Below are 25,713 nucleotides of genomic sequence, written 5' to 3' on the forward strand. Positions count from 1 at the left end.
TTTTCGCATAATTATAGATTTGCTGCATTTGCCACATAATCCATCATCTGCCACATAATGTGCAGATTTTAACAAGAAATACATTTGGTTTCAAGCTCAAACGGTTCAAAAGATAATAAAAAAGCAGCATCATGTGTAGCCGTACAATGGAAGGCCCTTTGCAAAGGTTGACTGGTCACATTTCTGTTGCTTATTGCAATCACACCCCAGGGGATTTTTTTTTTTTTCAAAAAAATAAAAAATAAAAAAATAAATGAAATGACAGGGGGTCGCCCGTGGGCAGGGTGACCCCCTGTGGGGGCAATTTGTTTTTTAGATGTTGTAGGGTTTCCCTGGGGGCCATTTTGGCCCACAAGGAAACCATACAACAACTAAAAAAAAATATATGTATATATCTATATATATATATATATATATATCTATGTAGATAGATATACAGGGAGTGCAGAATTATTAGGCAAGTTGTATTTTTGAGGATTAATTTTATTATTGAACAACAACCATGTTCTCAATGAACCCAAAAAACTCATTAATATCAAAGCTGAATATTTTTGGAAGTAGTTTTTAGTTTGTTTTTAGTTTTAGCTATGTTAGGGGGATATCTGTGTGTGCAGGTGACTATTACTGTGCATAATTATTAGGCAACTTAACAAAAAACAAATATATACCCATTTCAATTATTTATTATTACCAGTGAAACCAATATAACATCTCAACATTCACAAATATACATTTCTGACATTCAAAAACAAAACAAAAACAAATCAGTGACCAATATAGCCACCTTTCTTTGCAAGGACACTCAAAAGCCTGCCATCCATGGATTCTGTCAGTGTTTTGATCTGTTCACCATCAACATTGCGTGCAGCAGCAACCACAGCCTCCCAGACACTGTTCAGAGAGGTGTACTGTTTTCCCTCCTTGTAAATCTCACATTTGATGATGGACCACAGGTTCTCAATGGGGTTCAGATCAGGTGAACAAGGAGGCCATGTCATTAGATTTCCTTCTTTTATACCCTTTCTTGCCAGCCACGCTGTGGAGTACTTGGACGCGTGTGATGGAGCATTGTCCTGCATGAAAATCATGTTTTTCTTGAAGGATGCAGACTTCTTCCTGTACCACTGCTTGAAGAAGGTGTCTTCCAGGAACTGGCAGTAGGACTGGGAGTTGAGCTTGACTCCATCCTCAACCCGAAAAGGCCCCACAAGCTCATCTTTGATGATACCAGCCCAAACCAGTACTCCACCTCCACCTTGCTGGCGTCTGAGTCGGACTGGAGCTCTCTGCCCTTTACCAATCCAGCCACGGGCCCATCCATCTGGCCCATCAAGACTCACTCTCATTTCATCAGTCCATAAAACCTTAGAAAAATCAGTCTTGAGATATTTCTTGGCCCAGTCTTGACGTTTCAGCTTGTGTGTCTTGTTCAGTGGTGGTCGTCTTTCAGCCTTTCTTACCTTGGCCATGTCTCTGAGTATTGCACACCTTGTGCTTTTGGGCACTCCAGTGATGTTGCAGCTCTGAAATATGGCCAAACTGGTGGCAAGTGGCATCGTGGCAGCTGCACGCTTGACTTTTCTCAGTTCATGGGCAGTTATTTTAAGCCTTGGTTTTTCCACACGCTTCTTGCGACCCTGTTGACTATTTTGAATGAAACGCTTGATTGTTCGATGATCACGCTTCAGAAGCTTTGCAATTTTAAGAGTGCTGCATCCCTCTGCAAGATATCTCACTATTTTTGACTTTTCTGAGCCTGTCAAGTCCTTCTTTTGACCCATTTTGCCAAAGGAAAGGAAGTTGCCTAATAATTATGCACACCTGATATAGGGTGTTGATGTCATTAGACCACACCCCTTCTCATTACAGAGATGCACATCACCTAATATGCTTACTTGGTAGTAGGCTTTCGAGCCTATACAGCTTGGAGTAAGACAACATGCATAAAGAGGATGATGTGGTCAAAATACTCATTTGCCTAATAATTCTGCACTCCCTGTATATAGGTACATGGATATATCTATAGATATATCTATGTAGATTATATATATATATATATATATAGGTAGATCTGTATCAAAGAGATTTATAAAGCGCGCTACTCACCTGTGAGGGTCTCAAGGCGCTGGGGGGGGGACGGGGGGAGGGAAAGGGGCTAGGAGGTTCACTGTTCAAAAAGCCAGGTTTTGAGGCCCTTCCTGAAAAGAAGTAGGTTTTGGGTCTTGCGAATGTGGGTTGTGAGTGCGTTCCATGTTTTGGGTGCAATGTAGGAGAAGGATCTGCCCCCGGTGGTGGTGTGTTTGATGCGGGGGACAGAGGCGAGAGAGAGGTCAGCTGAATGGACGTTTCGTGTGGGGGTGTGGAAGGTGACTCTCGTTGAGGTAGGCAGGGCCTGTGTTGTGGAGTGATTTGTGTGTGAGGATGAGGATCTTGAAGGTGATCCTTTTGTCAATGGGGAGCCAGTGGAGGGATTTGAGGTGTGGAGAGATGTGTTCGTGTCGGTGGAGGTCGAGGATGAGTCGTGCTGCTGAGTTCTGGATGCGTGTAGTTTGCACTTGAGTTTTAGAGTGGTGCCGGCGTAGAGGACGTTTCTGTAATCAAGCCTGCTGCTGATGAGTGCGTGAGTGACAGTTTTTCTGGTCTCTGTGGGGATCCATTTGAATGTTTTTCAGTATACGGAGTTTGTTGAAGCATGAGGAGGTAAGAGCGTTGATTTGTTGGGTCATAGAGAGGGAGGAGTCTAGGATGATGCTGAGGTTGCGTGTGTAGTTGGCGGGGGTGGGTGCAGGGCCTAGCGTGGTGGGCCACCATGGGGGGTCCCAGGTTTTTTTGGTGAGGGCCAAAGAGGATTATTTCGGTTTTGCTTGAGTTGAGTTTCAGGTGGTTGGCTGTGATATATACATCACTTTTGTCAATATGTGTGTGGTTTCCCTGGGGGGAAAAGGGTCCGACTTGTCTAGTGGCAGTTTTAGTGCCATAAAGAAGCGCAGAAGGTTTATATGCCTACTGCAAAGAGCACATCTGTATTTTATGTAAATAGCTGAGTACATTAGTAAAGTCTATGGAGAGATGAAGGGCACTTTTGCTGGGTGGTAATGAGGGAATCCGAGGAGGAGGGAGTGGGAGCACCAATAATGATTGTTGGACTGGGCGCAGGAGGTGCTAAAGACTGTGACGAATGGTATGTGACAAGGTGTTTTTTGAGTGTCTTGAAAGTACGTGCTGATTGAGGGAAGAAGCGCAGGTAAGGTGGCCTCTACTGTTGCACGTATCTCACACACACCATCGATTTTGTGACTGTCTACGTAGGCTAGTGTTTTAGAGCAACAGTTTAGCCAATAGCAGAGATGGCATCTTGATGGATGACTGCTGCCTGCACTCGGGTTATAGAGGACCGCTCTGACATAGGATCAGAGACTGAGACATCAGATACTGAGACAGCATCTGAGGGATAGGACAATGGCGCAGACTCTGGGAGTGATTTTTCAGTCAGAGGAGTCCCATTCGAAAACTCCTCTTCCAGTACATTATGAGGGAGGTGATGAGGACAGTCCTGCTGTCCCTTCGCAAGCTGTTCGTGCAACTGGGTAATAGTGGGTTAGGCCAACCCAGAGAGCAGGTGAATGCGGCGGCAAGCAGAGAGAGAGTGCTCTCTTGGGAGCTCACCAATTTAGTTCAGCCCCAAATTCCACCACCCAAATCATATTGTGGAGACATCAAAATTGTCTATGGCAAAACAAACTGGTTTTGTAAGGCAGGCACCTGTGTTTTTGGTCCTGGATTCGGCGGCCATATAGAGAAACACACTAAACCCAAACATTTCTGGAAACTAGACATTCGGGGGAGTCCACAGAGGTGTGACTTGTGTGGATTCCCCAAAGTTTTCTTACCCAGAATACCCTGCAAAGCTGAAATGTTGAAAAAAAACTCTATTTTTCTCGCATTTCTGTCACACAAACTACAGGAATATGCTGGGATCCACAACATTCCTACCACCCAGTGACTCCTCACCTGTCCTGATAAAAACACTACCCCACTTGAGTGCCTACACCTAGTGCCTGTGTCAGGAATGGATCACCCCAGGGTCAACAGCTGCCTCACGTAAGGACCAACATTGACCGTTGTGTGATCTATTCCTGTCGCAGGCACCAGGCCTAACCACACAAGTGAGGTATCATATTTATCGGGAGACTTGGGGGAACGCTGGGTGGAAGGAAATTTGTGGCTCCTCTCAGATTCCAGAACTTTCTGTCACCGAAATGTGAGGAAAACGTGGTATTTTAGCCACATTTTGAGGTTTGCAAAGGATTCTGGGTAACAGAACCTGGTCCGAGCCCCGCGAGTCACCCCTCCTTGGATTGCCCTAGGTCTCTAGTTTTCAGAAATGCACAGGTTTGGTAGGTTTCCCTAGGTGCCGGCTGAGCTAGAGGCCAAAATCTACAGGTAGGCACTTCTCAAAAAACACCTCTGTTTTCTTCCTAAAAATTGGATGTGTCGACGCTGCGCTTTGGGGCGTTTCCTGTCGCGGGCGCTAGGCCTACCCACACAAGTGAGGTATCATTTTTATCAGGAGACTTGGGGGAACGCCGGGTGGAAGAAAATTTGTGGCTCCTCTCAGATTCCAGAACTTTCTGTCACCGAAATGTGAGGAAAACTTGTTTTTTAGCCACTTTTTGAGGTTTGCAAAGGATTCTGGGTAACAGAACCTGGTCCGAGCCCCGCGAGTCACCCCTCCTTGGATTGCCCTAGGTCTCTAGTTTTCAGAAATGCACAGGTTTGGTAGGTTTCCCTAGGTGCCGGCTGAGCTAGAGGCCAAAATCTACAGGTAGGCACTTCTCAAAAAACACCTCTGTTTTCTTCCAAAAATTTGGATGTGTCCACGTTGCGCTTTGGGGCGTTTCCTGTCGCGGGCGCTAGGCCTACCCACACAAGTGAGGTATCATTTTTATCGGGAGACTTGGGGGAACGCCGGGTGGAAGGAAATTTGTGGCTCCTCTCAGATTCCAGAACTTTCGGTCACCGAAATGTGAGGAAAACTTGTTTTTTTAGCCACTTTTTGAGGTTTGCAAAGGATTCTGGGTAACAGAACCTGGTCCGAGCCCCGCGAGTCACCCCTCCTTGGATTGCCCTAGGTCTCTAGTTTTCAGAAATGCACAGGTTTGGTAGGTTTCCCTAGGTGCCGGCTGAGCTAGAGGCCAAAATCTACAGGTAGGCACTTCTCAAAAAACACCTCTGTTTTCTTCCAAAAATTTGGATGTGTCCACGTTGCGCTTTGGGGCGTTTCCTGTCGCGGGCGCTAGGCCTACCCACACAAGTGAGGTATCATTTTTATCGGGAGACTTGGAGGAACGCCGGGTGGAAGAAAATTTGTGGCTCCTCTCAGATTCCAGAACTTTCTGTCACCGAAATGTGAGGAAAACTTGTTTTTTTAGCCACTTTTTGAGGTTTGCAAAGGATTCTGGGTAACAGAACCTGGTCCGAGCCCCGCGAGTCACCCCTCCTTGGATTGCCCTAGGTCTCTAGTTTTCAGAAATGCACAGGTTTGGTAGGTTTCCCTAGGTGCCGGCTGAGCTAGAGGCCAAAATCTACAGGTAGGCACTTCTCAAAAAACACCTCTGTTTTCTTCCAAAAATTTGGATGTGTCCACGTTGCGCTTTGGGGCGTTTCCTGTCGCGGGCGCTAGGCCTACCCACACAAGTGAGGTATCATTTTTATCGGGAGACTTGGGGGAACGCCGGGTGGAAGGAAATTTGTGGCTCCTCTCAGATTCCAGAACTTTCTGTCACCGAAATGTGAGGAAAACTTGTTTTTTTAGCCACTTTTTGAGGTTTGCAAAGGATTCTGGGTAACAGAACCTGGTCCGAGCCCCGCGAGTCACCCCTCCTTGGATTGCCCTAGGTCTCTAGTTTTCAGAAATGCACAGGTTTGGTAGGTTTCCCTAGGTGCCGGCTGAGCTAGAGGCCAAAATCTACAGGTAGGCACTTCTCAAAAAACACCTCTGTTTTCCTTCACAAATTTGGATGTGTCCACGTTGCGCTTTGGGGCGTTTCCTGTCGCGGGCGCTAGGCCTACCCACACAAGTGAGGTATCATTTTTATCGGGAGACTTGGGGGAACGCCAGGTGGAAGAAATTTGTGGCTCCTCTCAGATTCCAGAACTTTCTGTCACCGAAATGTGAGGAAAACTTGTTTTTTTAGCCACTTTTTGAGGTTTGCAAAGGATTCTGGGTAACAGAACCTGGTCCGAGCCCCGCAAGTCACCCCTCCTTGGATTCCCCTAGGTCTCTAGTTTTCAGAAATGCACAAGTTTGGTAGGTTTCCCTATGTGCCGGCTGAGCTAGAGGTCAAAATCTACAGGTAGGCACTTTGGAAAAAACAGCTGTGTTTTCTATAAAAAAAATAGGATGTGTCCATGTTGTGTTTTGGGGCATTTCCTGTCGCGGGCACTAGGCCTACCCACACAAGTGAGGTATCATTTTTATCGGGAGACTTGGGGGAACACAGAATAGCAAAACAAGTGTTATTGCCCCTTATCTTTCTCTACATTTTTTTCCTTCCAAATATAAGAGAGTGTGTAAAAAAGACATCTATTTGAGAAATGCCCTGCAATTCACATGCTAGTATGGGCACCTCAGAATTCAGCGATGTGCAAATAACCACTGCTCCTCAAAACCTTATCTTGATCCCATTTTGGAAATGCAAAGGTTTTCTTGATACCTCTTTTTCACTCTTCATATTTCAGCAAATGAATTGCTGTATACCCAGTATAGAATGAAAACCAACTGCAGGGTGCAGCTCATTTATTGGCTCTGGGTACCTAGGGTTCTTGATGAACCTACAAGCCCTTTATATCCCCGCAACCAGAAGAGTCCAGCAGACAAAACGGTATATTGCTTTCAGAAATCTGACATCGCAGGAAAAAGTTACAGAGTAAAACATAAAGAAAAATGGCTGTTGTTTTCAGCTCAATTTCAATATTTTTTTTATTTCAGCTGTTATTTTCTGTAGGAAAACCTTGTAGGATCTACACAAATGACCCCTTGCTGAATTCAGAATTTTGTCTAGTTTTCAGAAATGTTTAGCATTCCGGGATCCAGCATTGGTTTCACACCCATTCCTGTCACTAACTGGAAGGAGGCTGAAAGCATCAAATATAGTAGAAATGGGGTATGTCCCAGTAAAATGCCAAATTTGTGTTGAAAAATTTGGTTTTCTGATTCAAGTCTGCCCGTTCCTGAAAGGTGGGAAGATTGTGATTTCAGCACCAGAAACCCTTTGTTGATGGCATTTTCAGGGAAAAAACCACAAGCCTTCTTCGGCAGCCCTTTTTTCACATTTTTTTGGAAAAAACTAAATTTTCACTGTATTTTGGCTATTTTCTTGGTCTCCTCCAGGGGAAACCCCCAACTCTGGGTACCATTAGAATCCCTAGGGTGTTGGAAAAAAAGGACGCAAATTTGGCGTGGTTAGCTTATGTGGACAAAAAGTTATGAAGCCCTAAGCGCGAACTACCCCAAATAGCCAAAAAAGGGCTCAGCACTGGGGGGGGGAAAGGCCCAGCAGCTAAGGGGTTAAGCAAATGTAGTGGTAAAATTCCGGGCCCCAAAGGTTTCCCTGCATAACCCTACAAAGGCTCTTCACAATAGTCGGAGCTCACTTGTTAAAAATGTTCAAGGAGGCCTGAGAATTAGGCGCCCTGCCCTCAGACTTGAAACACGACTTTTGCAGTGATACACAAGAAAGAAAAAGCAAAAGGAGACTGTGCTTCAACCATCCAATCTTCTAACTAAATGTAGAGACCAATTTGCTGGTCAACGAGACTAACAAAAGTAATATCTGCCCTAGAGCAGTGCTTTCCAACCTATGGTTCTGGGACCCCCGGGGGTCCGCGAAGCCTTCTCAGGGGGTCCGCTACTGCTTAGAAAATGAAATAATATTAACAGATTCGGTCCCGAGCTTTCAGTAATGACTCAGTGGGGGTCCCTGGATTCCAATAATCATTCAGTGGGAGTCCCCAGGTTCCAGGAATGATAAAGTGGGGGTCCACAGAAGAGAAAAGGTTGGGAAAAACTGCCCTAGAGCAAAACGACCAGCCTGTATTTATGCCAAGACGCTCCGCAAGCTTTATCCTTCAGAGACTCCATAACTAGGTGAATAAGATAAAGCAGACTTAGGAACTCCTCAACATGTCATCGGATGCAGAAAACTTGTTTGATTCAATCCACTGCCAATAGCTTTTTTGAAGCCCTGCAACACTTTGAATTTGGCTTGAATATCTGTAAATAAGTAGGGCTTCTGTACAAGGCCCAAACAGTCAGAGTTCAGGGCAAAGGGCAGGGCTGGCTTTAGCGCTGGTAACGCCCACTGTGACAGTGTTCGTTGGCGCCGCCAATGACCACCTTTGCCACAAATTCCCTCACTACCACCCTTTACCAGGGCCCTAAAGTTTCCATAACTATCTCTTAGATGTATTTAATTAGTTGTATAGCGCCACTCATACTAGTGTAGCGTGTCAGAGCAGTTTGCATCACAAACACATTACACAGAGCCAAATCAACCATATGTGTGACAATCAGTGTATAGGAAATGTTACATAAGACAGAGGACTACAAAGTGTAGGAGTCACGTCATAGTAGGCAGTGTAGTTTAACACTGCTTGATCAGGAGAAGCACAAACTCAGAATTTAATGCACTTTGTGATCTGCATGGTACATGTACTTTGCTGCAGGTGTATTAACCCGATGTGCTTACCTTATGATGATTTAAAACTTCCACTAGACAAAAGTCCATCTCTCTCTCTAGAACGTCTATTAATCACTGGAGTTATCTTGATATTTTAATTGTTGCCTGAAAATTGCTGGAGGCAAGGAACATATACTTGCAAACACGGCGCCCCAACCCGAAGTCGCACCCAGTGCGGTGGCACCTGTTGCACCGCCCTAGACCCGGTAAAAAGTGCGAAGCTGTCTTTGTTTGCACTGTAATGAGGCACATGGCAGGGAAGCACACTCTCTTCCCTACATTTTGCCTCTGCCCTGCTGGCTTAGATCAAATAGCGACATAGTAGGATCTGCCTTAGAAACCTTTGGTACAGGAGAAAAGATCTCATTATAAGCATATGGCATACTTCTCACACTGCTAAGCCAACTCTGACAAAACCCACATTATTTACTAAATTAGAAATTCAAAACATATGCAGGGTATAAAATTAATTGTGGAAAATCCTCAATTTATAGGAATAATACATGACAAATAGGAAAGGAATGACATCAAAATGACGGATGTAGGGTTTAATACCCAGGTATATACGTCACATCCAATAAAGAACTACTCTCTGCAAGAAATACTGAACCACTCCTGTAAGGAAATGGCTCCCTGTTGCAGTTACCCCCCACTTTTTGCCTGATACTGATGCTGACTTGACTGAGAAGTGTGCTGGGACCCTGCTAACCAGGCCCCAGCACCAGTGTTCTTTCACCTAAAATGTACCATTGTCTCCACAATTGGCACAACCCTGGCACCCAGGTAAGTCCCTTTTAACTGGTACCCCTGGTCACCAAGGGACCTGATGCCAGGGAAGGTCTCTAAGGGCTGCAGCATGTCTTATGCCACCCTAGGGACCCCTCACTCAGCACAGACACACTGCTTGCCAGCTTGTGTGTGCTGGTGGGGAGAAAATGACTAAGTCGACATGGCACTCCCCTCAGGGTGCCATGCCAACCTCACACTGCCTGTGGCATAGGTAAGTCACCCCTCTAGCAGGCCTTACAGCCCTAAGGCAGGGTGCACTATACCACAGGTGAGGGCAAAGGTGCATGAGCACTATGCCCCTACAGTGTCTAAGCAAAACCTTAGACATTGTAAGTGCAGGGTAGCCATAAGAGTATATGGTCTGGGAGTCTGTCAAAAACGAACTCCACAGCTCCATAATGGCTACACTGAATACTAGGAAGTTTGGTATCAAACTTCTCAGAATAATAAACCCACACTGATGCCAGTGTTGAATTTATTAAAAAATGCACACAGAGGGCATCTTAGAGATGCCCCCTGTATTTTACCCAATTGTTCAGTGCAGGACTGACTGGTCTGTGCCAGCCTGCTGCTGAGAGACGAGTTTCTGACCCCATGTGGTGAGGGCCTTTGTGCTCTCTGAGGACAGAAACAAAAGCCTGCTCTGGGTGGAGGTGCTTCACACCTCCTCCTGCAGGAACTGTAACACCTAGCAGTGAGCCTCAAAGGCTCAGGCTTCGTGTTACAATGCCCCATGGCACTCCAGCTAGTGGAGATGCCCGCCCCCTGGACACAGCCCCCACTTTTGGCGGCAAGTCCAGGGGAGATAATGAGAAAAACAAGGAGGAGTCACCCACCAGTCAGGACAGCCCCTAAGGTGTCTTGAGCTGAGGTGACCCCTGCCTTTAGAAATCCTCCATCTTGATTTTGGAGGATTCCCCCAATAGGAATAGGGATGTGCCCCCCTCCCCTCAGGGAGGAGGCACAAAGAGGGTGTAGCCACCCTCAAGGACAGTAGCCATTGGCTACTGCCATCCCAGACCTAAACACACCCCTAAATTCAGTATTTAGGGGCTCCCAGAACCTAAGAAATCAGATTCCTGCAACCTAAGACGAAGAAGGACTGCTGACCTGAAAGCCCTGCAGAGAAGACGGAGACAACAACTGCTTTGGCCCCAGCTCTACCGGCCTGTCTCCCCACTTCAAGAAAAACTGCAACAGCGACACGTTCCACAGGGTCCAGCGACCTCTGAAGCCTCAGAGGACTACCCTGCATCTAAAAGGACCAAGACCTCCAGAGGACAGCGGCTCTGCTCCAAAGAAGAAACATCTTTGCAACAAAGAAGCAACTTTTAAAGAACACACGTTTCCCGCCGGAAGCGTGAGATTTTGCACTCTGCACCCGACGCCCCAGGCTCGACTTGTGGAGAACCAACACTACAGGGAGGACTCCCCGGCGACTGCCTGCTTCAAAGAACCCGACGCCTGGTAAAGGCACTGTACCCGCAGCCCCCAGGACCTGAAGGATCCGACCTCCAGTGCAGAAGCGACCCTCTCCCTTGCCCAGGTGGTGGCTACCCGAGGAGCCCCCCCCCCTTGCCTGCCTGCTTCGCTGAAGAGACCCCTGGGTCTCCCATTGAACTACATTGTAAACCCGACGCCTGTTTGCACTCTGCACCCGGCCACCCCCGTGCCGCTGAGGGTGTACTTTTTGTGCTGACTTGTGTCCCCCCCGGTGCCCTACAAAACCCCCCTGGTCTGCCCTCCGAAGACGCGGGTACTTACCTGCTGGCAGACTGGAACCGGGGCACCCCCTTCTCCATTGAAGCCTATGTGTTTTGGGCACCACTTTGACCTCTGCAGCTGACCGGCCCTGAGCTGCTGGTGTGGTAACTTTGGGGTTGCCCTGAACCCCCAACGGTGGGCTACCTTGGACCCAACTTTGAACCCTGTAGGTGGTTTACTTACCTGCAAAACTAACAAACACTTACCTCCCCCAGGAACTGTTGAAAATTGTGCAGTGTCCAGTTTTAAAATAGCTTATTGCCATTTGTATGAAAACTGTATATGCTATTTTGCTAATTCAAAGTTCCTAAAGTTCCTAAGTGAAATACCTTTCATTTAAAGTATTGTTTGTAAATCTTGAGCCTGTGGTTCTTAAAATAAACTAAGAAAATATATTTTTCTATATAAAAACCTATTGGCCTGGAATTGGCTTGGAGTGTGTGTTCCCCATTTATTGCCTGTGTGTGTACAACAAATGCTTAACACTACCCTCTGATAAGCCTACTGCTCGACCACACTACCACAAAATAGAGCATTAGAATTATCTCTTTTTGCCACTATCTTACCTCTAAGGGGAACCCTTGGACTCTGTACATGCTATTTCTTACTTTGAAATAGTGCATACAGAGCCAACTTCCTACAACTCCTAAAAGAGTGCGTGTAATGGCGTGTAAATGGATAACACTCACCCTGGAAATACTGGGAAAAGCAGCAATTTCTAGAATGATTGTCCTGAGAAAGGTGTTTTACTAGGTGCAAAGTACATCATTTATAATACTTGAAAAACTTTTGGTCTGACTGGACAGGGAATTAGGATTTTCTTTAGAAGCCCCCCCCCCCAGGATAGCATACAAAACATTGAGCAGAATAATGTAAAATGGAAGAACACCGTTGCCAGACATAAGTTGGTATTACTGGGCTGCTCAGTTTCAAGTAAGAAATATTTGTGCATTCACTCAAGAGACAACCCAGCAATAAGTCTTGATAGACCTTTCATGGATATGTACACATATGAACATTATTTATATGAGGGAAAGAGAGCAGAAAGCTCATGTTAGCAACACACGACCCTAGAAGCGTGGAATAGGGCCAACAATAATTTACACCTAAAATATAAGGTTGCATTGGAAACCGCATTATAAGTAGGAAACAGTTTAAAAGAGGAGCTGGTATTGGATGAGATCCAACATTGGGACCCCGCAAAAGGATGAGAAGAAATGCACTTGTGTACAAAGACCAAAAAGGTGGCCTACAATAGAGGAGTCTGCCCTTAGAAGATCAAAAAGGTGTGAGGAGGCTGAGAAATGAGTATGGAACCATTCAATGAACTATTGGGCAGAAATACTATGGAATGCCTAGGAAGAAGGGGATGATCCTGCAAGATGGAAAACTTCAGACAGTTGGATGTGTGTGTTAAAATTCAACCCTTAAACGTACTGTAATGTGAACACAGGATACATTATTTGCCTCTGTACCTGTGCTGTTGCCCAATATGGACTGTTGGGGGGGGGGGTGAAGATGTTGTAAGTTTGTAAAACTGTAAACTTCGTTATAAAAAAATAATTTAAAATGTGAAGCGATCTGAATTTTGGTCTTGTAATCTCCCACTAAGAAAAAACAATACTGATATTTGAGCAAGGGATTTCTTTACACAGAAGATGAGAAAATATTTTCTAACTTCACCTACCTGCCTTTAGCTTATACTTTATTTTAAAAAAATATCTAAATCAACCATGCGCCCAATAGAAAAACAATTGATTCTAGTAACAATCTATGCGTGATTTCCAAAATATATTTCTTCAATTGATTCTAGTAACAATCTATGTGTGATTTCCAAAATATATTTTGGGGCCCATTTAAAAAGCAGATCACCAAACAAAGTCTTATCTGAATGTAGTAAGAGTTCATGGGGGAACATCACCATGGTCTTTCATACATAAAGGCAATCTCCTATAGATGTATTGCTTTTCTCGTTCTGTTCTGTTTTTTTGGGAGGATGGTTTGATGTCAATGGGATCCAAATGTATAGACTATTTGTATCTACATAGAGCTGATCAGATAGTTGTTGTAACACTAGGGCTCATTTGCATATCCCAGTCTATGAAGGGAAATCCACCATTGCCCTTGGGTGTCTTGAAGGTATTCCAAGAGAACCTTATTTGTTTTGTACCCATGTCCTATAAAATAACCCACTGCTTTGTAGATCACAAAAGTGGGGAATAGACAAAAACATAACAGCATACCATATTTTTGATCACTCTAATTCTATCTAAGACTTTATAAGGTTGACACAGTCTTACCTAGGGCATATTTTAAGCCTTGATACTTCAGAGGGAACACCTCTGACAGAAGCAGGTCACAACAAAGTTTCACCACACACCCAAAAAGATGCAACCCTTTTTATAGCATATTTACAACAGAAGTTTACTGGAGTTGCATATCCTATCTCATGAATGCTCTCTCTTTTACCCATTTCTATCCTGATTCTCAAGGTGAGTCTGATGGACATTACAAAAAGTCAAAAGACTTCTTGAAGTTACACAACTTATTCTTTCCAGTGGGTGTGGCATTGCAACAGATAGGAGAAAAGTCAGACTGACTAGACTTGGTTGTCAAGTTCTGCATTCAGTGTCTACATTCCATGGAGTATACTGTATGCAAATTGAAAAGACAAGAGATGGAGACTACATCAAGTATATGGCATTGCAGCATGAAATGAAAGGAACGTAGTCCTACAAGTCCTTACGTACGTTCAGTATCTATTTAGCCTCAGAAACATATGAAATCATAATTTAAGAGACGTTTACTGTAGATTAAACAGGTAGGGTTATATGAAGGTTGACACGATTTTAAACAACTTGCTAGGAATTACCATGTGGCAGAGAGCACTAGTGCCCTGTCGTGGATGAAGGTCTCAGACATTGGACACCACTTCCTACCAAGGACAGCAGAGAGTAAACAAATACCATCCCTACACACCCTAACCCAAGATTAGTGCTTTCAAAGACAATGTATTAAATGTTTGGGTTAGTAAGAACTCTATCTTGCGTCAGTTGTCCTGTGCATGCAAAGGACATGAATTCAGAGATCATACTTTTGACCTCAGTTGCCAAAACTGACACCATAAAATAGCATCCACTCCATTCCTTTCTAACTCTCTTGCAACCTTATGATGAACCTTATGCGAAATGCCAGAGTATGCACAAATAAAGTCAAACCATCCATGCTGAACACTGAAAGTGAATGGTAGTTTTCAACACGTGTCATACCTCAAGCTTGAGAAGAACGAGTTACTTACCTTCAGTAACGACTTTTCTGGTGGATACATTAGCTACCTGTGGATTCCTAACCTATTGAATACTCCCATTGCGCCAGCATTCGACGGAAATCTTCTTCCTAGCTTCTGCACGTCAACGAGGACGTCACAATTGCCCACGCAACGCCATCTGACGTCATACAGGCAATAAGAGGTCCTCGCCGACGTCAGTACCAACATTTTTTACGTGCCTGAGAATAATAGGCCATTGAGATAAATGAACAAATAGCAATATTTAATGACATTCAAAATAAATACATCATTTCAAGATTTTTTTTTTTTTTTTTAATAAACAAATGAATACACGACTAATTATATATATATACATATATACAGTATATGTACAAGTCCTCAAAAACCAAGAGGAGCACACCCAAGAACAACTTGGTTAGACCAGACAGGCAACGGGGAGGCGGGTGGGACCGTGAGGAATCCACAGGTAGCTAATATATCCACCAGAAAAGTCGTTACCGAAGGTAAGTAACTCGTTCTTCTAATGGATACAACTACCTGTGGATTCCTCACCTATTGAATAGAGTCCCAACCGCACTCGGTGGTGGGTGCCTGAATGGTCAAACCAAGAAATCCTGCAGCACTGACCGTGCAAAATGGCCATCCCTCCTAACCTCAGAGTCCAAGCAGTAATGCTTCGCAAAAGTGTGGAGGGATGACCAGGTTGCGGCCTTGCAGATGTCAACCACAGGAACACCTCTAGCCAAGGCCGAAGAGGCCGACTTAGCTCTGGTGGAATGAGCTCTTATACCATCAGGGGGTACTTTCTTTGCTAAAGAGTAACACATTTTAATGCAAAGAATGACCCACCTGGAGTGTGTTCTCTTGTGGACTGCCTTTCCTCTCCTCTTTCCCACGTACCCGATGAAGAGCTGATCCTCCAGCCTGAAATCCTTTGTTCTGTCCACATAAAAGCTTAGCGCTCTTCTTGGGTCTAAGCGGTGTAGTCTCTCTTCTTCTTTTGAAGGATGAGGCGGAGGATAAAACGTGGAAAGAGTAATCGTTTGGGCCATATGAAAGGGTGAAACAACCTTCGGTAGGAAAGCAGCCTTGGTCCTCAACACCACCTTATCCCCATAAAAAGATGTGTAAGGGGGTTTTACAGATAGAGCCTGCAGCTCACTCACTCTCCTTGCAGAAGTAATTGCAACCAGGAAAACCGTCTTTAGGACCAATAACCTTAAGGGGCAAGAATGCATAGGCTCAAACGGGGAACCCATAAGAAAAGTCAGAACCAAGTTTAAATCCCACTGAGGCATAATGAAAGGAGTGGGAGGAAGTTTATTAATAATACCTTTCAAAAATCTAAGTACTATAGGGGATTTGAATAGAGAAGGCTGGTCTGGAAGACATAGAAAGGCTGACAGGGCAGATAAGTATCCCTTAACCGTAGCCACTGCACAGACCCTCTGTGCCAGAGACAATGCAAAAGACAAGATATCTGATAAGTGAGCACGTAAGGGATCAATTTGCCTCTCTCCACACCAAATCACAAATTTAGCCCACCTATTAGCGTAGATAGATTTAGTGGAGTGTCGCCTGGCTGATAAGATAACATCCACTACATCAGGCGGGAGAGAAAAGGAACTCAGATTGCCCTGTTCAATCTCCAGGCATGAAGGTGCAGGCTCTGGAGGTGGGGGTGTAAAACCTGCCCCTGAGATTGCGAGAGGAGGTCTGCCCTGAGAGGGAGACGGAGCAGAGGGCACAGTGAGAGTTGGAGAAGGTCCGAGTACCACACCCTCCTTGGCCAATCCGGAGCTATTAAGATGACTTGGGCCCAGTCTAGACAAATTTTCCTCAGAACTCGAGGAATTAAGGGTATGGGATGAAACGCGTAAAGCAACTGGTCGCACCAGGTCATCTGAAACGCGTCCCCCAACGCTCCTTGTACCGGATACTGGAGGCTGCAGAATAACGGGCAGTGCGAATTCTCCCGGGTGGCAAACAGATCTATCCGAGGAAACCCCCACATCTGGAAGATTAGACAGACTTGATCTGGATGGAGTCGCCACTCATGATCGGTCGAGAAACGGCGACTAAGAGAATCCGCACGCACGTTCAAGACTCCGGCCAGATGATTTGCTACCAAACAAATCTGATGGTCCTTTGCCCAGGACCAAAGCTGTAGAGCTTCTCTGCAGAGAAGGTACGACCCTACTCCTCCCTGCTTGTTTATATAGACCTGAACCGACTGACCGCGAAGGGACGGGAGGAAGGCCTTGAGTGCAAGACGTACAGCCCGCAACTCCAACAGATTTATATGAAACATCTGTTCTACTGGAGACCAAAGACCTTTGATCTCCAGGTCCCCCAGATGAGCTCCCCACCCTAGAGTGGAAGCATCCGTTATTACTGTGGTCACCGGCGGAGGTTGCGAGAACGGGCTTCCTTGGGAAAGATTGCCGTCCGCAATCCACCATTTTAAATCCGCAGCAGCGTCCCCGGAGATCCTCACTGATCTTTCGAGATCCCCTTTGTGTTGAGACCACTGCTTCCGGAGGCACCACTGAAGAGCTCTCATGTGCCAGCGAGCGTGTGTGACCAGCAGAATGCAAGAAGCAAACAGACCGAGCAGGCGTAGGACCTTGAGGACCGGAATGAAAGCTCCACTTTGGAACATTGGAACCACACCTGAATGTCTTGAATCCGCTGAGACGGAGGAAAGGCGCGACTCAACGTTGTATCCAGTACTGCCCCTATGAACAGGAGGCGCTGAGAGGGCTCTAGGTGAGATTTGGGTACATTCACTGAAAAACCCAGGTCGAACAACAACTGGGTTGTCGACTGAAGGTGATGCAGCACGAGCTCCGGAGACTTGGCTTTGATCAACCAGTCGTCCAGATAAGGAAAAACTGCTATCCCCTTCCTTCTGAGCTCCGCCGCAACCACCGACATCACCTTTGTGAAGACTCGGGGTGCTGAAGTAAGACCAAATGGGAGGACCGCAAACTGATAGTGCTGCGACCCCACCACAAACCGGAGATACCTCCTGTGCGACTTGAGTATCGGGATATGAAAGTAAGCATCCTGCAAGTCGACAGACACCATCCAATCTCCATCGTTCAGCGCCAAAAGCACCTGAGCTAGGGTCAGCATCTTGAACTTCTCCTGTTTGAGGAACCAATTCAAGATCCTCAGGTTCAGGATTGGCCTCAATCAACCATCCTTCTTGGGGATCAGGAAGTATCTCGAGTAACAACCCTGACCCCTTTCCTGCTCTGGAACCAACTCCACCGCACCCTTTGAAAGGAGGACTTGAACCTCCTGTTCTAGTAACAGGAGGTGTTCTTCTGAACAGTAGGAGGGACGGGCGGGATGGGGGGAGGAAACTCCCGAAAGGGTAGGGCATAGCCTTTCCCCACAATGCTGGTAACCCAGGAGTCCGATGTTATGACCTCCCACTTGTGGAGAAAATTCAGTAACCTCCCCCCTACAGGAGTGGAGTGAGAAGGAATTGGCGGAAGCCTAAGGCTGCTTTCCATGCTGCACCCCTCCAGAGGAAGAGGAAGAGGCAGAGTGCTACTGAGTGGCTCCCCTGGTGCGGACCCTACCCCTCCCTCTGAAATATCTATAGGAGAGAGCAGAGGTGGGTTGCTGGAATTTTCCTCGAAAGGAGGAGGAACCACGACCAAATCCTCGAAACCTCCTAAAAAATCTGGGGAAGCAGAAGAAGAGGCTTGCAAGCCCAACGACTTGGCAGTGGCCCTACTCTCCTTGAACCTTTCTAAAGCCAAATCCGCCTTGGTGCCGAAAAGCTTGTCGCCATCAAAAGGAAGGTCCAAGAGGGTCGATTGTACATCAGAGGAAAAACCAGAGCTACGAAGCCAGGCCTGCCTCCTCGTAGCCACAGCAGTACCCATAGCTCTAGCAACAGAGTCGGATGTTTCCAACCTAGATTGAATAACCTGGGTTGCTGCTGCTTGAGCATCAGAAACCAGGCTCAATAATTCTTGAGGAACCTCAGTGTGCGTCGACTTAATCTCGTCCATCAGGGCGTAAATATATCTCCCTAAGATGCACGTAGCATTGGTGTATTTCAAAGCCATGCTACATGACGAGAAAACCTTCTTTGATGACATGTCCATCTTTTTAGAGTCTCTATCCGAGGGCACAGCTGGAAAGGACCCAGGAGCAGATCGAGCTGAGCAAGAAGCCTGAACCACTAGGCTTTCAGGTGTTGGATGCCTGGAAAGAAAGCCTGGGTCAGCCGGTGCCACCCGATATCTCCGAGCCACAGATCTATTCACCGCCGAAGATGACACCGGCTTTTTCCAGACTTCCATAATGGGGTCCAGTAGTGCCTCATTAAAAGGCAAAAGTGGCTCTGCAGTTGTTGAGGCAGGGTGCAACACTTCTGTCAAGATGTTTGGCTTGGTCTCAGACACCGACAAAGGGAGGTCCAAAAAGTCAGCTGCCTTTCTAATGACTGAATGAAAAGTCGCGGCCTCCTCTGTGTACTCCCCAGGTGATGACAAGTCCCATTCAGGAGAGGTGTCCAGACCACTAGCAGTGTCCAAGCCATGGAGACCTTCACGAGAGTCCTCAATCTCCCCTTCCTCCAATGCCTGTCTCCGGTATTCTTGCTCTTCAAGGAGGCGAAGAGCAAGCCTCCTCGAATGCATTCTCTCCTCTATCCTCGGCGTCAACATGGCGTCAGCAGATGTCGAAGCTTGACGCCGATCCTCGGATCCGTGAGACGCCGGATCTAACGGCGCCAAGGTTTTCTTCGGCGCCGAACGTGGAGCAGGACGGACTGAAGACTGTTCCGGAGTCGGTGGAGGTCTAGTCGGCGTCGCTGGCTGAGACACTGAAGCCACAGGAGCCGAAGCCACAGGCACCGATACCGGCGTCGAACCCACGTTTCCCAAGGGAAGAAAGGGCATAAAGGGTGCCAGTCGAAGTGGAGCCGGAGCACCCATGTTGAAGGCCAAAGGGCCTGACGGACCAGCCGGTCCACCACCTGGAGCCATCTGTTGGAAGATGGAGAACATTGCATTCAAGAATGCGGTACTATCGGCTCCAGGGGCCGGAAAAGCCGGGTACTGAGGTGCCTGGTTCGGAGGCGACATCGACGCCAGTCCCGACGTCTGCATGGACGGAGAAAACACCTGAGGCTGTGGAACCTCGAACACCGAAAGAGGATTAACCAGTGACATTGGTGAAGTCGGAGATGGTAACGGTGTCGGTGGCTGGGGAGAGACGGTGGGACTAACTTCCAAAGTCTTTCGACGTCGAGTCGATGGTGACCTCGATCGAGACCTCTCCTTACTCGACCGGCGTCAAGATTCTCGACGACGCCGATGCGACTTTGGTGAAGACGACTTTCGGTGATGTCTTTTCTCCTTCTTCTTTGACTTCGCAAGAAAAAGTTTGGCCTCACGTTCTTTCAAGGCCTTTGGATTCATACGTTGACAAGAATCGCACTTGTCAACGTCGTGGTCGGAACTAAGACCCACAAACAGTCAGAATGTGGGTCCGTAACCGACATTTTGCCTCCGCACTCTCGGCAGGGCTTGAATCCTGACTTTCTTTGCAAACTGTAATGTCTCAAAGCAAAAAATAGCCAAAAAGACACTGTAACTACGTCGAGCAGCAACAGTAGCTCCCTCGAAGATAACCGTTTCGAATGGCACGGAAAAAAGGGAACTGACGTCGGCGAGTACCTCTTATTGCCTGTATGACGTCAGATGGCGTCGCGTGGGCAATTGTGACATCCTCGTCGACGTGCAGAAGCTAGGAAGAAGATTTCCGTTGAATGCTGGCGCAATGGGAGTATTCAATAGGTGAGGAATCCACAGGTAGTTGTATCCATCAGAAACATTCATTTAGTTCTTTGCTTGACTGTCATGCCGTATTCTGTTCTAGGTATACAAAAAAGTAATGGGTGGAATCCTTGAATTAATCACAGCCACTGTTAATTATTAGGGCAGCATCCCAATCCATTGTGATCTTGCACACCATATCACCTCAGTTTGCTTGTGTTCCAGTTCAGTGAGGAAATGGCTTGGCAGTTCAGGTTGGACTTTTCTCGATGGAGCAGAATCAAGATTGATTTGCATATGGCTGGGTCCAAACTGAGGTGGCATGGTGTGCAAAATAGTGATGCACTGGGTTGTGGCTCAATTAAATATCAGTGGCTGGTACTAATTCAAGCATTCTATGTACCACTTTTTGAATCTGTTAGTATTCAGTTCTAGGGGCAGATGGAAAAAATAACATGTAATCACCCATGCCCTGGCCTCAACATTTAACACCTTTGGAATGGTTCCAGCCCACGAGTATTCTTGCATTTCAGCTAGATATTACAACAGGAATACAAGCTAAATCTATAGGTAAAGCGTTCTGCCATCATAAACATTCTTGATTTTCCAATATGTTAGTATCCATACTCCATAGTCAGTAGATGGTGGTTAATGCCAGTAGGGTGTGGCAGGAGAGCATGGCAAGATCTTCTCTAACACCCCATACACTACTGTTTCAACACCACAAACTATCTAACCTAGTGGTAGTGGTTCCCAATCTTTTGAGTTCTGTGGACCCCCACTTTATCATTACCGGAAACCAGGGACCCCCACTGAATCATTACTGGAGTCCACTAAGCCAATACCAGAAACTGGGGTCCTTGAACTAAACACTGTCGATGATGGGAACCGCAAAACAATGCACATAAAATACAGAAACAAGCATTCATCACACACATACACAAATGGCAGCATATTTTATCTAATTTGCAAACAATTATAAATAAAAACAATAAAAAATGTACTTTTAATAGAAAGGTTGCAGCTTTTCTAAATTTAACTATATTCTGTTTGATGCACCTTTACTGCTCCCATGAATCAATCTGAGGATACTAATTTAACTTTAGCCTCCAATTTCAAATTCCTTGCCATTTACAGCATGTGTTAAAATTTTAATTGTACATTTAGCCACTTTATTTATATACACTTTGTTAATCTGTTAATAATTTTTAATTTTCTAGGCAGTTGCGGACCCCTGAGGAGGCTTTGAGGACCGCCAAGGGTCCCCGGACCACAAGTTGGATACCACTGATCAAACTACAAAATCCATCTGAGTAACAATGTAATGTTTTTGTACTAGCCAACGAACATTATGCTGCTCAAACAGGAACCTGTAAACAGCGTCTGTTTCTTCTCGAGGGTAAGCCCCCATCTGCAGCGAGCTACGTAAGCAAAAATAACATGACAATTAAAATATTTAATTACCATTTAACTTTTACCGGCGCAGTGCGCACTACAGCACCACCAGCCCAGAGACATGCTGGGTGTGTCCTCTGCCGCCGGCTGGCAGCAGAGGACAGAAGCAGGGCTGAGTGGATACTCCAAAATGTGCATATCACTTTGTCTGTCTGTTTTGCACCGGCCAAAGTGACATGAGCAGTTTGAAGCTCTCCACTCAGCTGTCTTAAGAGATCAAGCACAGGCCTCCAGGGCCTGGAAGAGCATCCAGCCAGCCCGCTCCAACCAATCCAGGTGCTTCTCTCATTTAACAGCATGGGAGCAGTGTCTGGATTGGTTAGAGGAGCTCTTCTTCTATTGGACAGCAGAAACAGCAGAAGAACACGAGGAAGAGGCACAGCAAGTGGGTAAGTGCCATTTTATTTTATTTTATTTCAAATGTATAACGCATGTAAGTGTGTAATGCATTTAAGTGTAGTAGTAGTGTTTTATTTTGTAGTATGTTTTTATTTGGACTTTTGGAGGGAGGAGGTATTTTATTTTGGGCTTTTGGAGGGAGAGGTGGTTTACTTTGGGCTTTTGGAGGGAATGGGTGTTTTTCTTTTTATATTTGGGGCAGTGGTGGGGCACTTCACTCACCCCACCATTTTTAAATGGTACCAGCCACCCCTGCCTGTAAACTTCTTTGTCATCTACAGGAAGTATAGAAATCCTGACCAGATTAAAAAAGTATCCGAAATACAAAACAATATGTTTTACTTAAGCACAGAGTGAATCCTATTTCTTTTCTTTCAGTAGTCTCATTGAGAGCACAGGGAAGGCCTAATAGGATAATATTGACACTACCTGTAAAATTCAAGTTGGCTCCATTACCAAGATTCTTTGGCTACTAGCACAACAAGGCAGATGAAGATGGTTCCATCAGTGTGATCTTCAGAAGTCATTGTGTTCTTCAGTATAGTACACTGTGTTTACAAATCAGCGATTGACTAACTATGGCGCTTAGAAACACGCCCTAAAATATAACTAGGTGCATAGAGTGGACAGAAATTCATCAACGTTCCATTAACCAATGCCTTTCATTTGGACTGGTCTACCCTGAATACCCAATAACTTTCTCCTTATCTACCAGTTGCTTTCTCTTTTTACAATACTTTTTAATCTAGACCTATTTAAAGTTTTTGCTTAATCATCCTCACTCAAGTTGTCCCAAGTTCTACCCTTTATCACAGAACTAGAAAGTGCTTGTCAGCACATGGAACCTTGCATTCCTCTGCCTTGCAGACTTACCGATAGCCACCAGAGGCTGGTACTGTTTGAGATTCTTTGTGGTTAGTGGAGGGCACATGCGCACAACAAAGTTTGGTAAAGGTAGTCCAGACAGAAGACCAGTTAGAAGAAACTTCAGGTGCACTTCTGGCATGAGAGGTAGCTTGTGATGCTCATCGCCTGCCTGTGTGCTCTGCCCCGCTGTAAAAAAGAAGAGATAACAGTTATTTTGAAAGGTCTTACACCACTTGAGACACATGCCTCTGTTAATACAGAAACCACAATCCTAATACTACATTTTTGCTGATTCTAAACCCAAGCACTTTGCCTCTCTCTGCAGTAAATGGTCCATGTGCTTATATGCAGCTTTCTGAGAAAGACAACATTCTTGACAGAAGACCATTTTTCTCGCTAGACAACTTACAAATTACTTCAGGTGAAGCAGTTGCCTAAGCATCTTCAGAGATCAAAGAATGCAACAGGAAACCTTGCAGCAGTACCCCACATGCTGACAAGTGGCACAATGTAACTCCACAGCGGGGTCGCTGCGCTCCAGAAATGACTCGCGCAGCTGCATTTCACTGTCACCTGTCTGCACTGACATCAGTTGTTTTCTAGGATATCTGTGCCCCCAGATGCAAAGCCCAACAGCAGATTGGCTTTAACCAGTGTGAAGATCTTTAGATTCTAAACCTTAATAGATGGAAAAAGTGCCCAGTTCACAGCACGAGGAAGAGGGGAAGGCCGGTGAATGATTTGTGGTTATATAGAGTATTCACCGGCAAAAAATCTGCAGCTATATACAGTATTCACCAGAAAGAGCATTGTCAAAGATAATTGATTTATTCTTCTGAGAAATAATTTGAATCGCAGAATCCCCACCTTTTGAATATGGAACCAAAGCAGGACCTCCATGTGGTGGGTCTGTGAACTGGCTCAGACCAGGAGGTCCCGTAGGACTGCACGTGAAAGTTGCCTTTCTCTATGGACATGGGCATTCCTGGCAGTAGTACTTTATAAACGTATGAAGTGACATCCATGTAGTATCCTGACAGATGTCCAGAACCGACACTACAAGTTCCAACGCAGTATTAGCAGCTTGGGTTCCGGTGGAATGAGCCTGCAAATCTTCTGGCGGTCTCTTCTTAGTCAATGCATAGCAGAGTGTGATGCAGGAAACTATGCAGTGAGCGATAGACCTTTTCTACACTGCTTCACCCTTCTTAACTTAAACACATACAACAAAGAGCACACAATCAGTTTTGTTATGATCAAAGTAAAAGCTGAGGACTCTTCTAGGATTCAACCCATGCAGTCTCTCTTCCTCTTTAAAGTGGATTTGGTGCAGCGAAGAAAGAGAGGAGGGTGATGTCTTGCCTGATATGGAAAGGAGTGACCACTTTTGGAAGAAAAAAAGGTTGTGTTCATAACACCAACTTGTTCAGAGATAAAGCCATTTACAGTGGGTTGACAGCAAGGCCTTTTAACTCACTCACACACTGCACAATGTTATGGTGATAAGGAAAACGATCTTAAGAGTGAGAAGCTGCTATGGACAGCTATGCAGTGGTTTAAAGGGAGTTCACATTAGGAATGTGAGGATTAAATTCAGGCCCCACTGGGGCACGATGAAAGATGATTTAAAGAAAATGTCCTGATCTGGCTATCTAAAATAAAACGAAAAAGCAGACAAATAACTTTTATCTGTGCCCAAGGCAATTATTTTCTGGGCTTAGGACAACAGAAAAAGCAATGCTTCAAATAGCTTAGCCTGAAGTGGGTAAACTGCTGAGAATTACATCAAGCTACAAACCTGTCCAAATGCCAGACGTAGACTGATTTCGAGGAGGGGCGCCTGACTGCGAAAATGACATCAATTACTTTAGTATGGAGGTCATATGTAGTCAAATGCAACAGCTCATTCTCCACATGTGGAGATGAAGACTGTTCAGGACAGTTGCAGGACCCTGCCCTGCTGCTTTGGCAGAAGATCCTACCACAGTGGCATCCTGATCATAGGACAAATGCCCACACCTAGGAGTTCCATGTATCACACTCTCCTGGCCGGGTTCAGTGCCACTACGATGACTTGGGCCTGGTCGCTCCTGATCTTCTTCAGAGTTTGGGGCAGGAGAGGTAGTAGCAGGAAGGTGTATGGGAATCCCGAGCTCCTCTGTAAGCGGAACGCATTTCCGAGAGATATCAGGGTTGACAACTCTAAATATGCGCAAAAATGATGACACTGCACATTCTCTCCAATAGCGAAAACACAGTCAGGGTTTTTCCTGTTTGTGGAAGATACCATGTACCACATCTATGTGAAGTGGATATTCGTGATCCACTAGGCGTCCATGGCTGTGTTCGTCCACGCTGGTGTTTAAAGATCCCACCAGGTGGCGAGCTTCAAGGAAAATCCCCTGGTCCAGGGGATACAGCCACATGCAGAGCTCTAGTGCCCCCCGACACAGAGTCCACGACCCCACCCACACTGCTTGTTGCAATGTCACATGTCATGGTGTTGTCCGTCAGCACTTGTACCAGCCTCCTTTTGATGGATGGCAAGAAGGTTTTTAATGCTGAGTGTCTGGCAGCTCCAGTAGCCTAATACTGAGCCAGACCT

General features: G+C 45.8%; 1 protein-coding gene across 2 annotated transcripts in view; it reads right to left on the reverse strand.

Moving 5' to 3' along the window:
* WDR11 (WD repeat domain 11) overlaps positions 1-25,713 on the reverse strand; it is a 646,314-nt gene that overhangs the window by 423,515 nt on the left and 197,086 nt on the right. For both annotated transcript variants that reach the window (XM_069239226.1, XM_069239227.1), the window contains exon 10: positions 23,115-23,294. In XM_069239226.1, coding sequence (XP_069095327.1) covers positions 23,115-23,294 — 180 coding nt within the window. The remainder of the gene's footprint in view (positions 1-23,114; positions 23,295-25,713) is intronic.

Source organism: Pleurodeles waltl, chromosome 6 (genome assembly GCF_031143425.1).
Source record: "Pleurodeles waltl isolate 20211129_DDA chromosome 6, aPleWal1.hap1.20221129, whole genome shotgun sequence".
Classification (NCBI taxonomy): Eukaryota; Metazoa; Chordata; class Amphibia; order Caudata; family Salamandridae; genus Pleurodeles; species Pleurodeles waltl.